Raw genomic sequence first — 20,645 nt, forward strand, 5'->3', positions numbered from 1 at the left:
CTATCATTATACACAATTAAGAAAAAGGTAGTAAACATAAAAAGTTGAAACCATCAAAAGTAAAAGTTGTTTTTTAGATTATTACAAGAAAAATAACGCAAGGTAAAATATTTTTATAACAGATAAAGTGTTTTTAATTGAACAGAATGTTAAGAACATTTTCTTTCTCGCTCGAAACTTAAATTTCAAGTTGTGAAGTTTGAAAATTTGTTTTCGAATAGAACGACACTATAAATTTTGTTACATAAACGATTCATTTGCTATTTACTTAAAATAAATTACAATATTGTTTTACGCTGTTCAAAACTAATCAAATAAACATTTTGAAAAATTTAAAAGGTTTTTTGACTAGTTTCATTTGACTTTATGGAACAAAAAATCATTATAATTTGTTAATATTGTTATTTAAATATAATTAATTTTTAGCTTTTATGAATTTTTAAGGTTATTTGTTTTGTATATTCTTACAGTTACTACTAAATCACAAAATTAAATGTTAAAGCTTGTTTAGATTAGCTTTTATAATTTAACAAGAGCTCCTCAAGAACTTTAAACTGCGTATTTTTGTGAACATTAAATACTTAAAAAATGTAGTCCAAATAATTAAAGAACATCTGATGAATTTATTATATTACGATAAATCAACAAATTAATAAAATTTTGAAAAAACTATTAGTTATTTTCAAACAAACCTGTTGAAAATTTTGCAGAATGTAAAGGTTTTAACATTTTAACCTAAATGTAGACAAAATCAAATTGTTTAGTGAACTGTTTCTTATCAAAAATAAATTGAGTAAGTTTAAAAAACGAAGCTAAAAAATCTGTAGTATAAAGCATCACTAACTAGTGATGTTTGTTTTTTATAAGCTCTAGGTGGTTTTAAAAAAATTTGACGTTTTCTGGGAAAAACTTTAAACAAAATTAAGAAGAGAATATAATACAATTTTTATAAAATAAATTAGCTTTATAAACAAACGATTATACCAGTTAACAAGTCTAAAAAAATTTATTATAAACATTGTTATTAATTTTATTATCTCAATATAAAAAGATATAATTCTCAATGTGTTTTTAATTGTTTTTAAATTTGCTCAAGAATAGTTTAGTAGTATAATATTTTTCAGCTTTTAATGAATTTTGTTATCTACTTACACTGTTTACAAGCAAAATTCATATTTTAACTTAAAATTTATTTTATATTTTAAATCAGTGTGTCTTATTGAATGTTTCAAAAAGTTTACTAAACTACAGATTTGTAGTATATAATCTTTTTAAATTTAAAATTTTCCTAAGATTTAAAGATTTTTACCACATACTAAATCAACAAAAAGAAACTAAATATTCAAATTGTAACACAAATACTTAAATATTGTACACAGAATTTCTGTCATTGCACAGTTTTATAAAGTTTTGGAACCGCTGCATATAGTTTTGTAAACGTTGTTGCTATAACAATTATTGAATGGCAACATCACAAAAGTGTCAACATAGCATCATATACTTAGCAACCAATCAGTCATAGTAACGGTTGCCACGCGACCTGTACGTATGGGCAACAGGGTGCTTTTGTTTGAGGGGTAATAAGGGGTAGTTGAAATGTTTCCTGCTTCTTATGCAGGTCAGCATAAGTTCAGTGTATGTTAGGTTGTTTCCTGTTGGAAAAACTATCAGCTATTTTCAGTTAAGCTGAACATTGTACGAAAACCATTAAAGGTTGTAAAAATAGTTTGAAAAATTTTTACTTTTCAAATAATTAAAATAAAATTAATATAATATAAATCTTGCTCTTAGCATTATAGTACTAAATATAACTTTTTTTTCATCAATAAATTTACATATTAGATGTAGATAACATACAGAATATTAATTACTTTTAACGTAGTTGTAGCACTAAATCAAATTTAAGTCAAGTACTTATAACAACTAACGGTATTTTTTAACGGTATAAATTTTAGTTGTTCCAATAATATATTTGACTTTAACCCAACCTGAATTTGGGTCATAGTATCCTTTCAATCCCATATCGTTCCTCTTATTGGTCAATATTTCAGCCAATCGCTGATCTAATAATTTTCTCTCTAGCGCCACCGAGGGTGGAATCCTGTACCCGGCCACGGGGTCGATAAGCCCCCCTGTTGCCAACTGGGCGTCCAGCAACCGGATACCGTGGATCTCTATGACAACCCCTTTTCTGTGATTTTTAATTTATAATAGTTTTAATGATTTAGTATTTAAGCTGTATATTTGATAGATATTCAGTGGTTTGTACTATAACTGTATCAAAACACTCAACTAAATTATAAGTTTAGGTAAAAAAGTATGAAGGCTTTGTAGGTGAACACTCAATCATTGTTTTAATTTTAGTAAAAATATGTTAAAATATTTTTTAGTTGGTTTTAGATCAATCCAACTTTTTTTTAGGTCATGTCACAGTTTAATTAATTAGCTAACGAAAAATTTTTAATTTAAGTATAAAGTACTTTTCAAGTAAATTATTGCATTGTCTTTTTTACTGAAATAGAGTTAAAAACATAACTTCATCATATATTAAGTATGCATATATACAAATATATGTATATTTAAAATTAATAAGAAAAAATGTACTTACTTTAGTTTTCTAAATAAGTTTTTATTAAAGCAAATACATAAGAAAATCATTTAACTTTGAAAATTACAGACCTATATACCTTTTAAAGTTTATTGCTTGTTTATTTTATAATTTATAGAGAAACTATTAAGCTTTTTTTCTCAACACAAATTATATTTCTCATGCAAACGTTTCGCAGTGTATATAGGTAAATCAGTATTTTAATAGTTCAAAACGTGATTTACTCTGAACATGATTTCTACTTTTAAGTCAACTAGCTTCAAAATTTTACAAGTTTATAGGAAACTGCTAACATGAAAATGTTTCTCGTTTTTCAAGCTCTAAAAGTTGTTATATTAGAAGTAATTTAAAGCTCTTAATTTAGAAAGTAGTTCAGCCGAAAAAAACATTAAAATATCGATTATTATTTAGTTTTTATGTTAAGACAACATACAAATACTTTTTTAGATAGCTTTAATATATTTAAACAACAATGTTTAACTTTTATAAACATTATATCAAAAATACTTAGTTTACTTAAACTTAATTAAGCTAAAGTTTTAAATTTATTTTAGATAGAAAATGTAAGATTAATCTCTAATGTTTAACAAAATTTTTGTAAACTTTTATATATCACTTAGTTTGTCTTTAAAAGGTTTCAACATAAGCATAATTGTTTTTCATCTTGGTTCGCTTTAAAATTTCTCTGTTGTATTTTAGCGTAATCAACCATAATTGATTTACCAATTGTCATAATTTATTGATTTGATCAAAAATTTAAACCTGCTAGCTTCATATAAGGTTGATACCTTTCCACTTATAATATTCAGGTATACAGTACATATATATTTAAACAAAAAAAGCTATTACATGCCTGATGATAGCTTCATACAAGGATATTGTCTTTTACTAATGTGGTATTCAGATATATTGTATTGTAAAAGTATACATAACTAATACATACATTATAGCTTCGTACAGGGATATTGTTTTATTCAGATATACTGTATAGTAAATATATACATAACTAATACATACCTTATAGCTTCGTACAGGGATATTGTTTTATTCAGATATACTGTATAGTAAATGTATACATAACTAATACTTACATTATAGCTTCGTACAGAGATATTGTCTTTCCACTTATGGTATCCAGATATAACAAACATAAAACAAAATACACCTAGTAATTTATCATTCTTACCTGATAGCTTCATACAGTGATATCGTCTTCCCACTAATAGTATCCAAGTACCCACTAACTGCTTGTTCTGCTCTTTGGAGAGGAAGAACAAACTGTGGTAAGATGAGTCCTTCTTTGCTGGCTCTCTTTACAGACATCTTCTTTCCTGGTAAGATTATATGTGGGTCAGCTATATAAAGTCTTACTTTGATGATATTGAAAATAGCTGTTTTAATACGATGACAATATTAGTTGCTTGCTCTATTTAATATCATATTTTCATCCAAATAATACCAATAGGGAGCTTATATTTTAGAAATTAGAGAAAATGTGCACTTTGTCAAAGCTAGCTGTTAAAGTTAAAAAAAGCTTTTTTTATAACTTTACTCCTAGGTAGTGAAAAAAAATATTTCTAAATATAACCTTACTTATACAGATACGTTTAGTTTATATAGTGACGTAAAAATGTATAAATAATTGCCAAAAATTGTTTAAAAAGTCTAAATGAGTCAAGCATAAGGGCAAAAATGATGAAAACTATAACATATTTAGTATGTTTCCATTAAAAACCCAGTTGAAGTATTTGATTCGTTAACAAATAGAAAAATATGTTGATACAATAAAGGAAGATTACTGTATAATTTGTTTTTATGAAAGCTATAACAACTATGATTGTAAATTGTTTCGCAGTGTATAAGTTCTTGCAGTAATAGTGGTATAAAATGCAGTAAGATAAATACAAAACAATATTTTTCTTGCAAGATAATATTGAGCTATCGCAAAAGTTTCACACATAATGTAAACTAGTTACACTTAAAAACTAGAATAAATGATCGTTATCAACACATCATCGTTGATATTTGCGTAAAAGTTCATATTTTTAGAACATGTGAGCATCAGATAAAATCATGCTTTATTTTCTACTAAAATAAATCAGTAAAATAGTTTATTTTTAGAGTTTGGTACATTTTACTAATTTGTAATTTCTTAAAACATTAAGAATAAAGGTTAATTTAGGCTAAAACTGTATATATGAATGTATAAATATATTGATAAAATATTTTCCACTTTATACTCTCTAAACTAAAGAAAAAAAAAAGTTGTAACCTCATGTAGAAAAAAGTTTAGATTTTAGCAAAAAGTTTGTTTCATTTCAAACAATTTATATTTTTGAGATAGACCGATATAGAAATAGTATTATTATTTCAAACTTATTTCAAAAACTTATTTTCATACTTATAAAAAACTTTATAATAACATATTTTACAAAATTTATACTACACAAAAAAATATGGATTGGAAGAAAAGTTTCAAATTTTGATAACTTCACAATTTATTATTTTGGTAGCACTAGGTTAAACAAGTTTGTATAAAATCAACTCTAATAGATTGTAATCTTTAAAAAAACAATTTAAACGCCGTATCAAAAGCGTATCCAATTGTTTTTGTTTTATCAAACTATTACTCTTCGGTAATTACGCTAATAAGAAATAAGTTGATTTTAGTTTGAATTCTACTAAAGAATTTTTTTTCTATTTACCATAAGTCTTTATAAAAATGCGCACGTTATTACTAGTTAAATCTAATGTACTTTATTTACTACAGAAGAAGAATTGTTTAAACAACGAACAGCTAAGATAAATAAATTTCTTAAACGTTTTTTTTTTAACTTCTTATTTAAATCGTATTATTATACTTCAAACGTATTTGAATATCGTTTAAAAAGTTGTCTACAGTGTTACAAGTTTAAAAATTTAAAATTTAAAACAACTTAAAATTTAGAATTAGTCATTGAATTAAAGCACATATATATTAAACTAGGTGCCGGTAAAGACAAAATCTGCGGTCCGCGAAGTACTTTTCAGATGAAAACGTGCATTTGTGCTTTTGTTAAATAGTTAAAAGAGTTATTTTTTTCAATGTAAGCTTACAATTAGGCTTCTAATTTTATTTATCATCTATAACTAGTGCTCTGTTTTTGCTTTACACCTAATCATAGGTTTTTAATTAATCTTTTAACAGTAGTTTATATTGTTTATTAAAATTATTCTAAATAACAGCGGCCCGCAAAAGTTTTTTTAGGAAAAATGGCACGCGACTTATAAAAGGCAGCCGACCCCTGTATTTACCAAAAGTATTCAAATAGGTGTGTTACTTAAAATTTACTTAGATTTAATTTTCTTCTAATTTCTAATCTAATTTCTAATCTAGTTAACTGAGTTTCTTCAATTATAACAAATTTAACTACACCTTGTATATTACAAAGTATAATTTTCGACTAAACTTTTTGTACAAATTATAAGCTTTTGCTACTTTAAATTTACACTAAAAACAGAAATATAAATATGTTAAAAGTGTTCAGTTTATAAAACAAAAGGAGGAAACAAATGATAAAATGTTGTTTGTTTTTGAATAGTGTGTACATAGATGTTTTATTAGATGTGATGATTGTAGTACTTTTACTAAGTATCGGTACATTTATTAGTTTTTGAATTGTCAAAGTGTCAACAATATATCAACATTTTTACAGATGTGTTGCTAGGTATTTTTTTAGTTTTTAAGTTGCCAAAATTTCCGTCATATTTTCTGTTATGTAAACATTTCTACAGGTTTGTTACCAAATAATAAGTTTGAAATTTAAGTGTAAAATATTTTATCATGTATTTTTACCTGTCAAACTTTATTTCTATCAAAATAAAAATAAGCAAGCGTAAGATTGAAATTATCAGTCTAAGATTTGTTTTACCTTTTTAGCAATACATTTAAAATTACAAATAGTATATAGGTATTGAAGTCTGTTATTATAAGTTTCTAGTTTATTTATTTATTTTCTTACCTGTCAAAGGATCAATCATATTTCCAGTAGCTGCTTGAGCTTCTAATAACTCCAAAGCCGTATTTCTACGAAGTAAACCTTCTTTTACTGCTTGGCATATTGACATTACCTAAGAATATGTTATAGTTTTATTTGAAAAGTAGCTAAACTTTTCAAATAGTATTTCTATTTTATGTTTCTACAGAGTAATCCTTCTTTAACTGCTTGGCATATTGACATTGCCAGATTAGTTAGTTATATAATACATAGGTTTCTGTTTCGATAAGTTATAATAAAATTTAAAAAATTTTAAAAACAGAAGTTTTTTTAGTTATGGTTCAACTAATTAAATAAAACATCAACGAAATGTAGTATTTGTTTTCGATCACATAAAATTTAAAGTATATATGCTTTTAAATATTTGAAATGTACTAGGTACATTATTATAAAGTTTGTTTAAATCCAATATTTTACAGTAAATTTAAAAAAGCTTTTTAGTTAACTTATCATTAATTCACCACTTCAGATAAATAACATTGTATAGAAACAATCATAACATTTTTCAGCTCTTAAGTTTTAAAAGTTAAAAAAGTTACAAATAACGTTAGTGTTACAAATAATTAGATCAAACTAGTATAGTTGAGTAAAAATATGAAAAGAAAGATATACATAAACGTTTATAGAATAAACAGTGAAAAAAAATTATTAACAAAAAACCGACCCTGTTATTGCTTTTATTTAGCACTCCGGCTATAATGTTACTAAAATTTTATTTAACTTAATTCAGAAAATATATTGATATAAAACAATACAAATTAGTTATTTACAAACCCTGTTATTACTCTGATTAAGAACTCCCGCTATAGGGTTATCCCCCATTAAGAAACGATGAAGCTTGTCCCTCAGATGCTCTTTACTGATCGCACCTTGCTGAAGTGCTTCTACCGATTTCTCGTCTACAAGTCCTGTTTAAACATTTTCATTGTAATTTAATGTTGTATAATATTGATTTGTTTGGTTTTATTTGATTTTACAAGTCTGTAAAAAAAACCGTTATTGCTCATAAGTGAAAATAAATTAATCAGTATTATTTTGCATATTAAAGAGCTTTTGAAAATTTTGAATACAAAGTGTTTTACTTTAACTGCAGCTTTAAAGAAGCCGTGTTGTAAATTTAATGACCATCGTTTTCAAACAATAAAGCTTGTAAGATAGCAAAAAATGAATAGTTTTGATTAATTTAGAGAAAAAGTTACTTCACGAAGTTGAACTTGAAAATAGTTAATTTGAAAATTGAGTAACATTTAAAGCCGTTTAGTTTTAAACATTAAAAAAAATATAAAAAGTCAACCTACCAGCGTCAAGTAGTTCTTTTAACGAATTAAACACTAAGAAACTTTTTCAAGTATTTAAAAAAATTAGATCATTTATATTAAGTACAGCTAAACATAATAATTGTACTCACCAGCATCAAGAAGCTCTTTCAAGGTAACCTTCTTCCTGAACGCGCTCCTGAATGTCAACAAATCAGGTTGATACCTGTTTGTACCTGCTGAAGGAAATTTCTCTTCCAGGTATAAAAGCTTGAATCCTGTGTCCACATCCTTCACGCATTTCTTCAGCAGGTCTCCGTATCTGAATTTTTTTCGTTTAGTTTCAATAAAACTGGTTAAATTGTTAGTGATTTTACCTTTTTTTTTCGATTTAAAAATATGATCTGAAATCAAGTGTGATTTTTTTAACCGATATATAATAAAATTTGTAACTAATTTCAATTAAAGTGTCTAAAAAATACATGGTTAACCAATTAATGCAATTAGTATGCATTTTTTATACAACAACTCAAGTTCAACTTTGTTTTTATTAAAATCTAAAAGTTGTATTTACAGACAATATATAAATTGTTACACACAAACTCAAAGCTAGTATGGCAATCAGAACTTGAAATTTCAATACAAAAGTTAGATCTAAAGATAATAAGTTAATGAGAACCCAATTTTAAAACTATCACAACAAATAACACTAAATTGAGTCTAACATTACAACACAAATAAATTCCGACCTCTGTTTTGTTCGGTACCAATTTGCAACTAGTCTGTTAAAACCTAAACCAACCCGAGTCTTGTGTTAGCGGTGGGATCGAACTGATCTTCATTCAAATCTTCCAGATCTTTCGCTGTATCCTCATCAATGAGACCTCTGTGCTTTGCGTTCTGCAGATCGTACTTGAGTCCCGTCCACGGGTCTATTATGCCGCCTGTTGTAAAGAAAAATATTTAAAATCATATTATAGTTATATTCGAACTGATGGTGTATAATTTTAAAAATACGAGTTTTTTACGCACTTGAGAAAGTAAATTGTGCCGTTTTATTACATAACAATAGAATTTTTTTTTTCTTACAAATTAGTTGCTTATTTATAACTGTACCAAAAACTATTTTGATTATTTGTCAAAAAATTTTACACGTTATTCAAAACATGGGTTTTTTAATTTATATGAGTTTTATTATTGTGTCAGGATGAGTTGAAAAAATAACTACATTTAAAAGTTTTAAACTTAAACTTAATCACAAATAATTTAACATTTTGTTTAATATAAGCTTGATTAAGCTTTTGATCAATTTTTAATTTTTATTACCTGTAGCAATTTGGAACTCCAACAATCTAGTTCCGTGAGGTCTTGGAAAAATTCCCCTTTTAATGGCCTCGCTCAGATTGATTTGCTCGTGGGTTCTGGGGTCCAAATACCCGTAATAAGCCCCTTCCGCAGCTATTAGCCTGTAATAATGTTTAAAAGTCTGAACATTTTTCGAAATTAAAAGTTGTACTACTTTAATTACGAATAGACTGAAATAAGTTTACTAAACTTTAAATATTGTATGAAATAGTACAAATCGGCTCAGAAGCTTTTAAACCTAATGCTACCTGAAACAAAATATTATACAAATCAAAACTTTATTCTTATGATAAAGCTCAAAGTCGGACGTTATCTTAATTAACGCAATTGAATGTATAAAACGTTATATTTCTTTTAACATTACAATACTCAGTATCATAAAAAACCTTTGAAGCTAATCGGGGACACACAATTGAATAATTGCTGAACAAAATGTATTAGTGAGTTTTTGTTTAGATTTAAAATATTTTTTTTTATTTTACTATTAATTTGTTTTATAATTTAAGATTAAATTTTTTTTTTGATAAAAACAAGGTTAAGATTTGTTTAACTTAGCATATAAAAAATTTCTAAGCATTCAAAATTCATGCAAACAAAAAAAATCGAATAGACAATAAACTATTTGTTCAAAGCTCAAAAATTGCTTAGTAGTGTATTTTTATGGTAAATAAATGAGCTCATTCAATTTAGATTTTAAATTGATGTAAAATTACACTTTGTGGTATTTGTTATCATACATTGAATCTTATTTTACGTTAAAAATATTCTAAGTGTTTGATTTTTATTTTCGTGAAAAACTTTAATTTTTGTATTTGGTTAACTTACCCGGTTAGGTTTAGTTTGATAAAATGATATTAAAAGAAACACTTTCAATGAAAGAATTTTGTAAACTATCAACACAGTTTTAGTTTTTTACTTATGAAATTAACAAAACTGTTACTCATGTTTCAAAGTGAATATCTTGGAAAGTCAAAAATTTTACCATTACTTAAAATCAACAATCTTAAGTCATAAAATGTTTTTCATTAGTTTTTCATTACACACACAAGTTTTTCATTAGTTTGAAAATAAACAATATGTTAAAACTTTACACTTTAAGCTATACATAAAGTAAATCACAGATAATATTTTTTTTAAGTTTTTATATAGTGCTCTATAGACAAGGTAGTGCAACGTCTATACTGTTTAAATTACACTCTACAATTTTTAACCCTTTTTTGAAAGTAGAGTCGATTAGTCCCATATCCACAGCGTCCAGTACTGACATTTTAACTCCGTTCTTTGGGTTTATAATGCAGCCTGTAGCTGCCTGGGCTTCTAATAACATCAGTGCTGTCCGTTTCGGTATTAATCTGTTTGGTGAAAATATAATAAAAGTTGTAAGTTTTGTAAAGTTATGTTTAGCTATATCTAATAAACGAAAGTTCAAGATAATGACACACCATATAAAAATACTTAAATGTAACATGATTTACTTATATAACAAATACATAAAACAATAACAACTTAAGCTAAAATTTATTTTATTAATTTTACTTTGTATGAGTCAATTTATGTAATATTTAAGTAAAAAATTACTAAAAATTTATAAAATATCGATATACATAAACTTTTTAATGAGTTTTCGTAGCAGAACAAAAATAAAAACTACTAAAATGTTGCCATTCGATACAGCTAATAGAATAAGTAGTTCCCAGTTAGCAACAAAAAAACTTATAATTCTTTCCCTTAAGTTAACCAAACATTTAATTTTTCATTTTTCTTCACATTGACTACTTCAATGTTTATATTTGACTATCTAAATACAAGTAATTTGCTGTAGTTTTTGTGTACTAACAATTTTCTAGCAGATTGGCAGACAGTTAATTTTTCACCAGTAGTAACATTAACAACTTATATGTTTTGTATATAATACTCGGTTACTATTGTTTCTGATATATGCTAACCCTTTTCTAGCTGCTTGACAGACAGTCAATTGTTCACAAGTTATGAAATTAACAACTTTTACATATAAATATTAAATTACAAAAAGGTTACCAACACATATGCTTACCTTTTCCTAGTATCTAAACAAAAACAGTTAATACCAAACAACTAATCCCTTTTACAACTTGTATATTGTATACATCTGTAAAATCACAAGTTATTTGAAAGAAATTATACCCTATGTACCTATGTATGTAATATCTTTTCTGATATATACTAACCCTTTCCTAGCAGCTTGGCAGACAGTTAACTTTTCACCAGTAGTAACATTAACAACTTATATGTTTTGTATATAGTATTTAATTATTGATATTTGTCTCACATATACTTACCCTTTTCTAGCAGCTTGACAAACAGTTAGTTTTTCTCCTGTTGTAACATTCACAACTCCTGCCACAGCTGTTTCTGTCTGTGATACTGATATCTCCTCACTTTTTGAAGTGTCATCCTATAAAACATTGTTGATAGTTATTTAAAAAATAGTAGAAAGTTTAGCATATTTTTGTTTTTAAATTTAATAACCACTAACATAAAGTTTTTGACTGTGATATCACAGTTAAAATAAAGCTTCAAAACATTTCAAACAACACTTTTTTTTTTGATGCGAGAACTTAATTGGTGTAGATTTATGAAACGACTGAATACATTATCATATAAATATTTTTTAGATTTCATAACGTTATAATTTGACCTGTAGTGCTTAAATACGTAAAATTATGAAAAAACTAGCTGTTTATCGAAATAATCAGATACAATCAAACTAAAACATTTGTGGTATTTTTGAGAACTTTATTCATTTAAAAACGTGCCTTAAGGGATTCTAAAGTAGTTAAAAACTCTAACCTGTCAAAGATAACCATTAGTAAGTAATTAATTTGTATATTTCCTTAAAAACTTGTGTGGTTTTATTTGTGTCATTTACATGACATATTTTATTAACGTTTTTAAAAACATTTTTAATTTAATATCTGATATAATAGTGTTAAATATAGTAATTGAAATATTTTCGATTTATTTGATTTATTAGTGATAAAATTATAACAAATTCAACTTAAATTAATACTTTGTGTGAGTATACTTTGTAAAACTTATTTCATTAGATTTCTGTCATTAATTTTAAACTTAATATAAGAGTTATGTCATTAAAACATAATACACATATCTTTACAATTATTTAAATTATTAATTAGCTTTTATGGTTTTTGTTCAAAACTTTCAATAAATTCAATAAGAACTTAATTTATCGAAATTTTTCCTGTGATGTCAGATTAGATAAAAATAAACTTTATTAATTTTTTACATTAATAATAGTAATCACGACAACATACTTGAAATTTTAAATACACAGTTTGAAATTCTATACGTCGCAGTAAAAATAGCGTTTTGAAAATAAAATTATCAAATTTACAAATCTATTCGTTAATCTGTTAAAATATTTTACAAATATAAACTATTTTAATTAAGTTAAATAACAATAAACCAATATCGTTGAAAAAGACATATACTTTGTCAAAATCACTGACAATAATCAATAAATATCAAATTAGTTGAAAATCACAAAGATATACAGAGAACATAGGTTTGAAGTTATTTGGTGATCAACTAAGTTATTATACAGAAAATCTAATTTTGTTATTTACTTAACTTAAAATAATTATTTAAAATCCTAACTTATAATTATAAAGTTAAATGAACATAGCAAGACAAAATGTTAAATAACTAAACAAATGTAAACTAAATTAATTAAATTAACTAAATAAATGTTAATGTTAATTAGAAAAAATTTTGTATGAAATCAACTCTTGCAAACAAAAACACAAGTAAATGAACATGATATAAACGTTTTCCCCAGAATTAAATTTATTAATGTATTATAACAATCACAAAACCAGTAAATTGATAGCAACAAAATATTTAATACAAATTAAAAAAAATTTTGCCTAGTAATCATGATAATACCAAATATTATCAATTGTAAGACCAGTAAAATGGTTGTAATAAAAAAATCTGAAACATTATCAAAGAAATATTTTACCAAATAATCATGATAAAATACACGTGTATATTTTTCAATACGTCAAAACTGTGGTTTTATGGTTTTGACTTTTGTAGATAATCTAGCTGAAACTTTAGATTTATAATCATGAAACCACTACTAAAATTGAAAAAAAAATCGACATTACAAATGTCTATGTTTCAGATTAAGAACATTTTTACAAACCAAAATCAGTTCTATAAAAAAATAAAAACGTCAAACTTTTAGCTAGTTTAATTTTAACACAATAAGACTTTAATCAATCGTAAAAGCTTTTATGTGAAAGTAAAACTTTTTGACAATTTATTTTATTTACTTAAAACTTTTAAAAGCTTAATTTTTACAAAGTTAAAAGTATGTAAGTGTAAATAAACTAATTACTATTGTTGTATTTTAAGTATTACGTACAAGCCTGAAAGTGCTTAAATAATTAGCAGTTCAAATTTAATGAAATTTAAAACATCATTGTAATCAAAACTAAAAACTTCGTCAGACGTTACAAAATAAATATTGCTAGTATTGTTTTATTTAAAATAATAGATCTATAAACACAATAAAAATGTCGAACTTCAAACAAAGCATTCTAGTTTTTTACACGGATATATAAACAAACTTTGATTTATAGCAGATAATTTGTATAAGTGTATATACACTCAACGACAAAGTTTTAAAAAAATAACTTTTATTTAATTGATTACAGTTTAAAAACTTTATTTATTTCCTACTCGCTTCTTATGTATTTAGATTACGTGTGAAAACAAAACTTTTTCAGCTGGTTAAGTATAAAAAAGGACGATTTTGAAGATAATTTGTTGACAAAATTTAGGTTTTTTACTATTGAAAATTAAACTAACAATTTGATAACAAAAAGTTACTCTTAGCTTTTTATTGTGCTTAACTTTTTAATAATAATGTTTCAAAAAATCACAACTCTTAAAAAACTAACAAAGATATAAACAATTCAAACGCAGTTATAGTTAATAAAATTAGTATAATAAGTGTATTATAATTAATAAAACAAAATAAAAAAAACATATTATTTATGTTTAAATTTTTAACAGTAATTGGCTTATTTTAAGTATAACAATTTATCAGATGAGCATTTGTTATACTTTTTAGTTATAAACATAAGTTTATTACTGTGTTTTTGCTCATTTACATATTTCGATTAGTCTACTTTGTAAAAATAGTTTTTATTTTGCTACTAGAAAACTACGTTTAGATTATGTTTAAATAAACTGGAACAGCAATTTATCAAATTACTTCAAAATAATTGTTAGTTCAAATATTACAAAATCCTATACTTTATAATGAAAATAGAGCTGGAAAGTTTTGAACAAATTAAAATATTTTCTACTATTTAATATAAATAACATTTTATGCAACTTATCTATTATTTTTCAAAACTCAACTCACATATAAAGATATAGGAACTGGCAAGTTCTGCACGTCTTCAACCCTCCTAATAACGTCCACGTGCTGTTTATCCGCGTGGTGGCGCTGTTGTGTGGGTTGTGGGGTCTGCGACAAGGTCGGGGTGAACCGCAGTTCGGCGAACGATTCCGAGTTTTCGATGTTCTCGACCAGTTCGCTCACCGGTGGTATCTCTTCCGTGATTGGCTGGTTTTCCTCGATGCTGATTGGTTGATTGGAAGGGAGGTGGTCCTTCTCTATTGGTGGTGGCGGAAGATCCAAGTCGTCTTCTGATTGAGCTAGAATAACAGTTTTTCTATTCAATTTTAGTTTCGCATTAGTTTCTGTTTACTACTTATTTTCAATGAGAAATTACTTGATAACGATTAAAACTACCAAGTCTCTTACGACTTTACCTGATCAGTGTATGAGGAGCACTTTGATTAAGCAAGACCTTTAATGTTTTTTACAGTATGCCTAATTTTGTAATGATATTAGAACCCTTAAGTATTTGAATCTATTTTTAAATGGTCAGGCGCTCAAAACGTTTTAATTCTTAAAATTTAGTTCTTGTTTGCAAAATCATTTTAAAATTAAAATAACTAAAAAAACACTATATCACTGGTGCTTATTTTGTTATAAATTATTTTCACTGATATATTTTACCACTTTTATACAAATTAAATAGATTAATTTGTTTTTTCAATATACAAAACTAACTAGTTTCAACATTTTCTTTGTCATCATGATCAATTTCTTCAATTTTTTCTAATGTGCTAGGTGGTTCAGCACTCAATACTCTTTCTATTTGATCGACAATTTCCTTGACCGAGTCAGGTTGTCCGTCGTCTATTGTTTTCTGTTTATTTTGTCCTAATTCTATAACTAGTATGTTTAATAACTTATATTTTTCAATATATTTTTCGATCTCAGTAATAAAATGTATAATTCAAAACTAAATTTAACATCGTTTATAGTTTTATGCTTTTCTAAACAACAGTTTAAACTTTAAACTTTAAATTACTTTATTCAAATAAGTTAGTTGTAGCTGTTTTGTTACATTGCTAAGCCGAAACTAAAGTTTTAACTTCATAATCAGTGTTGCAGACACTAAATCATGAAAAACCTTCTACATGTATTTGTGTTTATGAAAGCGTATTTAAAAACAAAATTGTCAATTAAAAAATTCCAATTCTAGTTAAATAAGATAATGTTTCGAAGAACGTGTGAAAAATTACGAAAGACATATAAGCAAATAAATATTAACTTGTATAAATTTTAGATTTACGGCGCATAAAACTACTTTTTATTTGCTTTTATAGAACAGTCTCAAACATAATGGGATTTAGTTGGTCCGGAATAACAAAAAAAAAACAAGTTGAGTTATTACAATTTATTTTTGTATGATTTATTTTAACTCATTAATAGTTACCATCTGAAATTGTCGCATACAGTAGGAGTTTATAGTTATACCCGGAACAGCAATACTATTTTAATTTAAAGTCTTGTAACACTTAGGTAATTTACAAAACAAAATCAAAGTAAAAAACTAACCTCGGGAGTTTTATTCCCGTCTTCATCTTTGTCTTCACTATTTACAGGAAGATTTTGATAAATGTTATTTTCAGAATCGGGATTGATTATAGGAGTCTCATCATCAACATCTTTTTCCTCCAATTTAGGAGGATCTTCTGGTGGGTTTTCTTCGTTGACTTTTTCTACCTGTTTGTGTTTTTTGTATTTTTGTATAAAACTTTATTTCGAAAGTAATAAGTACAACTGTTCTTTTATTTTGTTCTATATTAATTTTTTCTAGCTGCTTTTGAGAGTTCACACAAGTTATAAAACTGTTGTTTTTTACTTACATTGAAAATGCAGTCGAAATTAGGTTCCTCATTAACTTTTTTATCTGAGGGTTTTGTATAGTTATAAATTAATTTTTTCGACTTTTAGTTTGTTCTATACCTGCTTTATTTGTTTGGTCTTATACATTTATTATAAATGATTTATACTTTTGAGCTTTGTTTTTTAAATTGTCTTAGCTTTTTTGTTTGGTCTTATACATTTATTATAATGATTTATACTTTTGAACTTTGTTTTTTAAATTGTCTTAGCTTTTTTGTTTGGTCTTATACATTTATTATAATGATTTATACTTTTGAACTTTGTTTTTTAAATTGTCTTAGCTTTTTTGTTTGGTCTTATACATTTATTATAAATGATTTATACTTTTGAGCTTTGTTTTTTAAATTGTCTTAGCTTTTTTGTTTGGTCTTATACATTTATTATAATGATTTATACTTTTGAACTTTGTTTTTTAAATTGTCTTAGCTTTTTTGTTTGGTCTTATACATTTATTATAATGATTTATACTTTTGAACTTTGTTTTTTTAATTGTCTTAGTTTTGTCAGTAATAAATGTAGTGTTCTTCTAAAGATATCTTTTTAAATAGTCTATTATCCTTAAAACTGCACCAACGTGTGAAATTATAAATGTTTAATTTAAAAGTTAGTTGTACAAAAATACTTGAACAACATATATTAAAAGTATGTAAAACCATATATAAAACATTTTTAAACTAAAAATAATAATACAGTTGTTGAATTTATTTCTAAAAAAACACCACAAGTACAATTAAAGTAAAACCTTAGCTCAAAAATTGTAAAACAAAAGCTAAAAATAAAAATATTTCTTATCAGCTTCATTGTTTTTATATGCAAATATAACCTTTAACCGTAGTTTTATCAATGAAAACGAAATTTTACAAATACTTTGAACACGTGTTTATGAAGCTTCAAGCATGATACGTACTTGAAGTTTTACAAAAAGTTTTCAAGTTTTACAAAAACTTTAGACTTACAACACGTGAACAAGAGACTTATAACAAGATTGTTACACATTTTTGACTTTAGACTGCAATATATTTTTATCTTGGCACTAATGTTATTCTACTGACTTAATTAGCTTTTTCTGTTTCAAAATTTACGTTTTAAAACTTGTGTTTTTCAAAGAAACTGTGTTGTTTAACATGCAGTTTGACTATTTAATTAAAAACAGTTGGTTTTAAAAGCTTGTCGTCTTTTTTTAATTTTTAAAGTATATTAGTGAAATAATATTCTTTTATTAAACTACTTTTTCGTAAATTAACGCTAATAACTGTTTTAACATAACTGAAAACTATTTTAAAGCTTGTTCAAACCAACTAGTTTAAGCAAATAAATGTGTTTGATAAATAAAACTTTTTTTAATTAAAACTTCATACCGTAGTTAAGGGTTCTGTTTCTACAGTTACTACAGCTGCTTCAGGTTCTTCTGTAAATTTTATTAACATTTACAATAGATTTGAGTTAATAATTATCTATATTTTTTTAATATCAAAACGGTAAACGGTTATTACATACTTAATTTTGATTTTAACCGTATTATCAAAATCTTAAATAGTTATGTATGTCATTAAACTTTTAATATATAAATACTAGCTTCAAATCTTCACTTGTTTAAAATAAATAAAAAACTCTACTAATTTTGAATAATCTCAGCATTTTCATTCGTTTAATTCAGTGAGTTGAATACTACTTTTAATATTTCGTAATATAATACCGTAATATAATACAGTAACCCTAACAGCTTTGTACGATAAAAGCATAGTTCTAATCAAGCGTATCTAGATTAAGTATAATACTAAAACTTAAAAAAAAAATGTTTATTACCTAGTACTAAACTAATATAATTTAAGAAATAAATATTTGTTATAATAGATATACAACTAACCAGTTTCATTAACTCTATTATTTTCCTCTTCTTCTTTTATTGCTTCAAGTTTTAACCTTTTTGCTTCAGCCTCTGCTTTCTTCTCTTTATCTTTAAAAGTAATTATCAATCGTTAACTTTAAACAAATAAGGTTTATTAGTAGCTTTAAAACAGTAAGCTGATTATCTTCTACTAAACGTTCATCAACAATATTATAATCTGAATATTATTCACGGATGTAAAAATGGTTACGGTAGTTATTTAAATTATTATAAAACTGAATACTGTCACTTGAAACAACAGTAGTATTTATTTAATTAACAAAACAACTTAATATACTAATTTAATTTAAACAATTTATTTTATTTAGTTAATAAAATAAGTTATGATTATACTGCATCAAAAAGTGTCAAAGTTATAGATTAAAAATTAAATTTATTATAAAAATGTTAACGAATATTTAAACAATTTAACTTTAAAAGTTTACACTACAAACTCATGTGTTTTATAAATATTCAAGTTTGTCATACAGACCATCAAAAAGAGTGACTAGTTCGAAATCTTTATAAGTTTACATACAAACACAAGCTTATATTATAACTGAAAAGTTATAAAAAACCGGGATATATAAAATCATGTTTAAAAAAGGGTGTGAGTCGGATTCACATGAACGTTTTGCGTTATGTCAATTTTGTGACCAAAATAAAAGCTTATCAAAAAAGGTTGGAGACAAATTTTGACTGGTATTTAATTATTTTCAGTCTATACTTTATCAAATTTACTGAATATAGTTCTAATTGTTAATAATTTCATCTTATTTTAGGGATAACTATAAACCGATTTAGTGTTCTTATATTATAGTTAAAAGTTCAAAATAAACAAAAAATAGCAAAAAGGTAATGGGTGCTAGACTGTTTATTTAATTTAAAGTCTAGCTGCTATCATCTTTTAAGTATAATTTTCAGAATGTTGATCTCATTTTCAAGACAAGGATTAATTGTATATAAAACACTACTTCTGATGAACCAAGTTATAATCTTTAACATAGGTGTTTTAAAACTAGCATACCATTTGATATACATACCAATAGCTTTCGAGCTTAATTTTATTACTTGATTCTTATGCCTACTGTTTTGGCTCTTAAATAAAAATCAAAAAAACACAGCTAAAATATTTTGCTATCATTTTAAAAAATCAAAAAAAAAAAAACTAAAAAGTATGTTAGAAATTTACGTATTTTAAGATCATCAAAAAAAAGTAGTTACAATTTTTGCAAAACAATAACCATTGATCTTGACTTTTTTAGTAAATGTGTATTAATATCAGTACTAAAGTATGAACTGAAAAAATTGTTTTTCATTTATTTTAGGATCACATGTTCAAATTTCTTATATATTAGTTAAAATAAACAAACTTTTTCTTCGTGTTCTGGCCATTTTCATCATATAGGCGACCACAACCACGATAATAACAAGTTCAACTGATAATATACATATTGCAACTAATATTCCGATGTCCATATTTCAATAATGTCATCAAAATTAAAAAAAAAATAACTAGGTCTTGTTGTTTACTATTGCATTATTAACTTTCTGAAAAGTATATATTTATCATTATTTCTAATCACAATAATAGCAAGTTCCAGTTATAACATGCATATTCCGATGTGCATATTCGGTTAATGTCATCAAAAGTGTATAAATATAAAATTTGTTGTTTACTATTATAATATCTAATTTCTATTAAGTTTATGCTTTAAAAATACTACCAAAAAATTGTCAACGAAATAGAAGTTTAAAAGTAAAAGTTTATCGTTTAACTGGGCTGTAAAGTACTTAGATAAACAAAGTTTTAATTATTCGCTGTTGTAAAGACCGTACCGTTTATCAAATTTGAAACCATCTGTTTCCTGAAAAGTTGCAACTCGAAAAACGTTTTTATGTTAGTTTTTGTCAAAATAGACTAAAGCTAAGCCATAATTTTGATTTTATAGCAAGTAAAACTAAAACATAACATGAACTGTATTAATATCTAATGCATTTATAACAAAAGATTGAATGTTAAAAAACTAAAGTACACGTTTTACATAACATGACAGATCGATTTAATCAAATATAAAATCATTGTGTACTTTTTAAAACGTTTTTGTAATTGCTTACGAAGCAAAGTAACATGATACCAATTGACCTTTTT

The 20,645-nt window shown here is 25.2% G+C and overlaps 1 protein-coding gene across 1 annotated transcript; it reads right to left on the bottom strand.

The window, feature by feature from the left end:
* Nucleotides 1-785: 785 nt before the first annotated feature.
* Nucleotides 786-20,040, bottom strand: LOC145835419 (uncharacterized). Its single transcript, XM_082942999.1, has 16 exons — nt 19,867-20,040; nt 18,473-18,562; nt 17,964-18,013; nt 16,255-16,422; nt 15,421-15,559; nt 14,704-14,999; nt 11,585-11,700; nt 10,478-10,618; nt 9,228-9,367; nt 8,704-8,845; nt 8,054-8,223; nt 7,420-7,553; nt 6,610-6,718; nt 3,795-3,939; nt 1,989-2,191; nt 786-1,652 (listed from the first exon to the last, which is right to left on the bottom strand). Exons 1-16 carry the CDS (start codon nt 19,970-19,972, stop codon nt 1,513-1,515), a joined length of 2,289 nt encoding a protein of 762 aa, XP_082799125.1. The 5' UTR covers nt 19,973-20,040; the 3' UTR covers nt 786-1,512.
* Between the last annotated feature and the right edge of the window lie 605 nt (nt 20,041-20,645).

Source organism: Thalia democratica, chromosome 5 (assembly GCF_965202585.1).
Source record: "Thalia democratica chromosome 5, ktThaDemo2.hap1.1, whole genome shotgun sequence".
NCBI lineage: Eukaryota > Metazoa > Chordata > Thaliacea > Salpida > Salpidae > Thalia > Thalia democratica.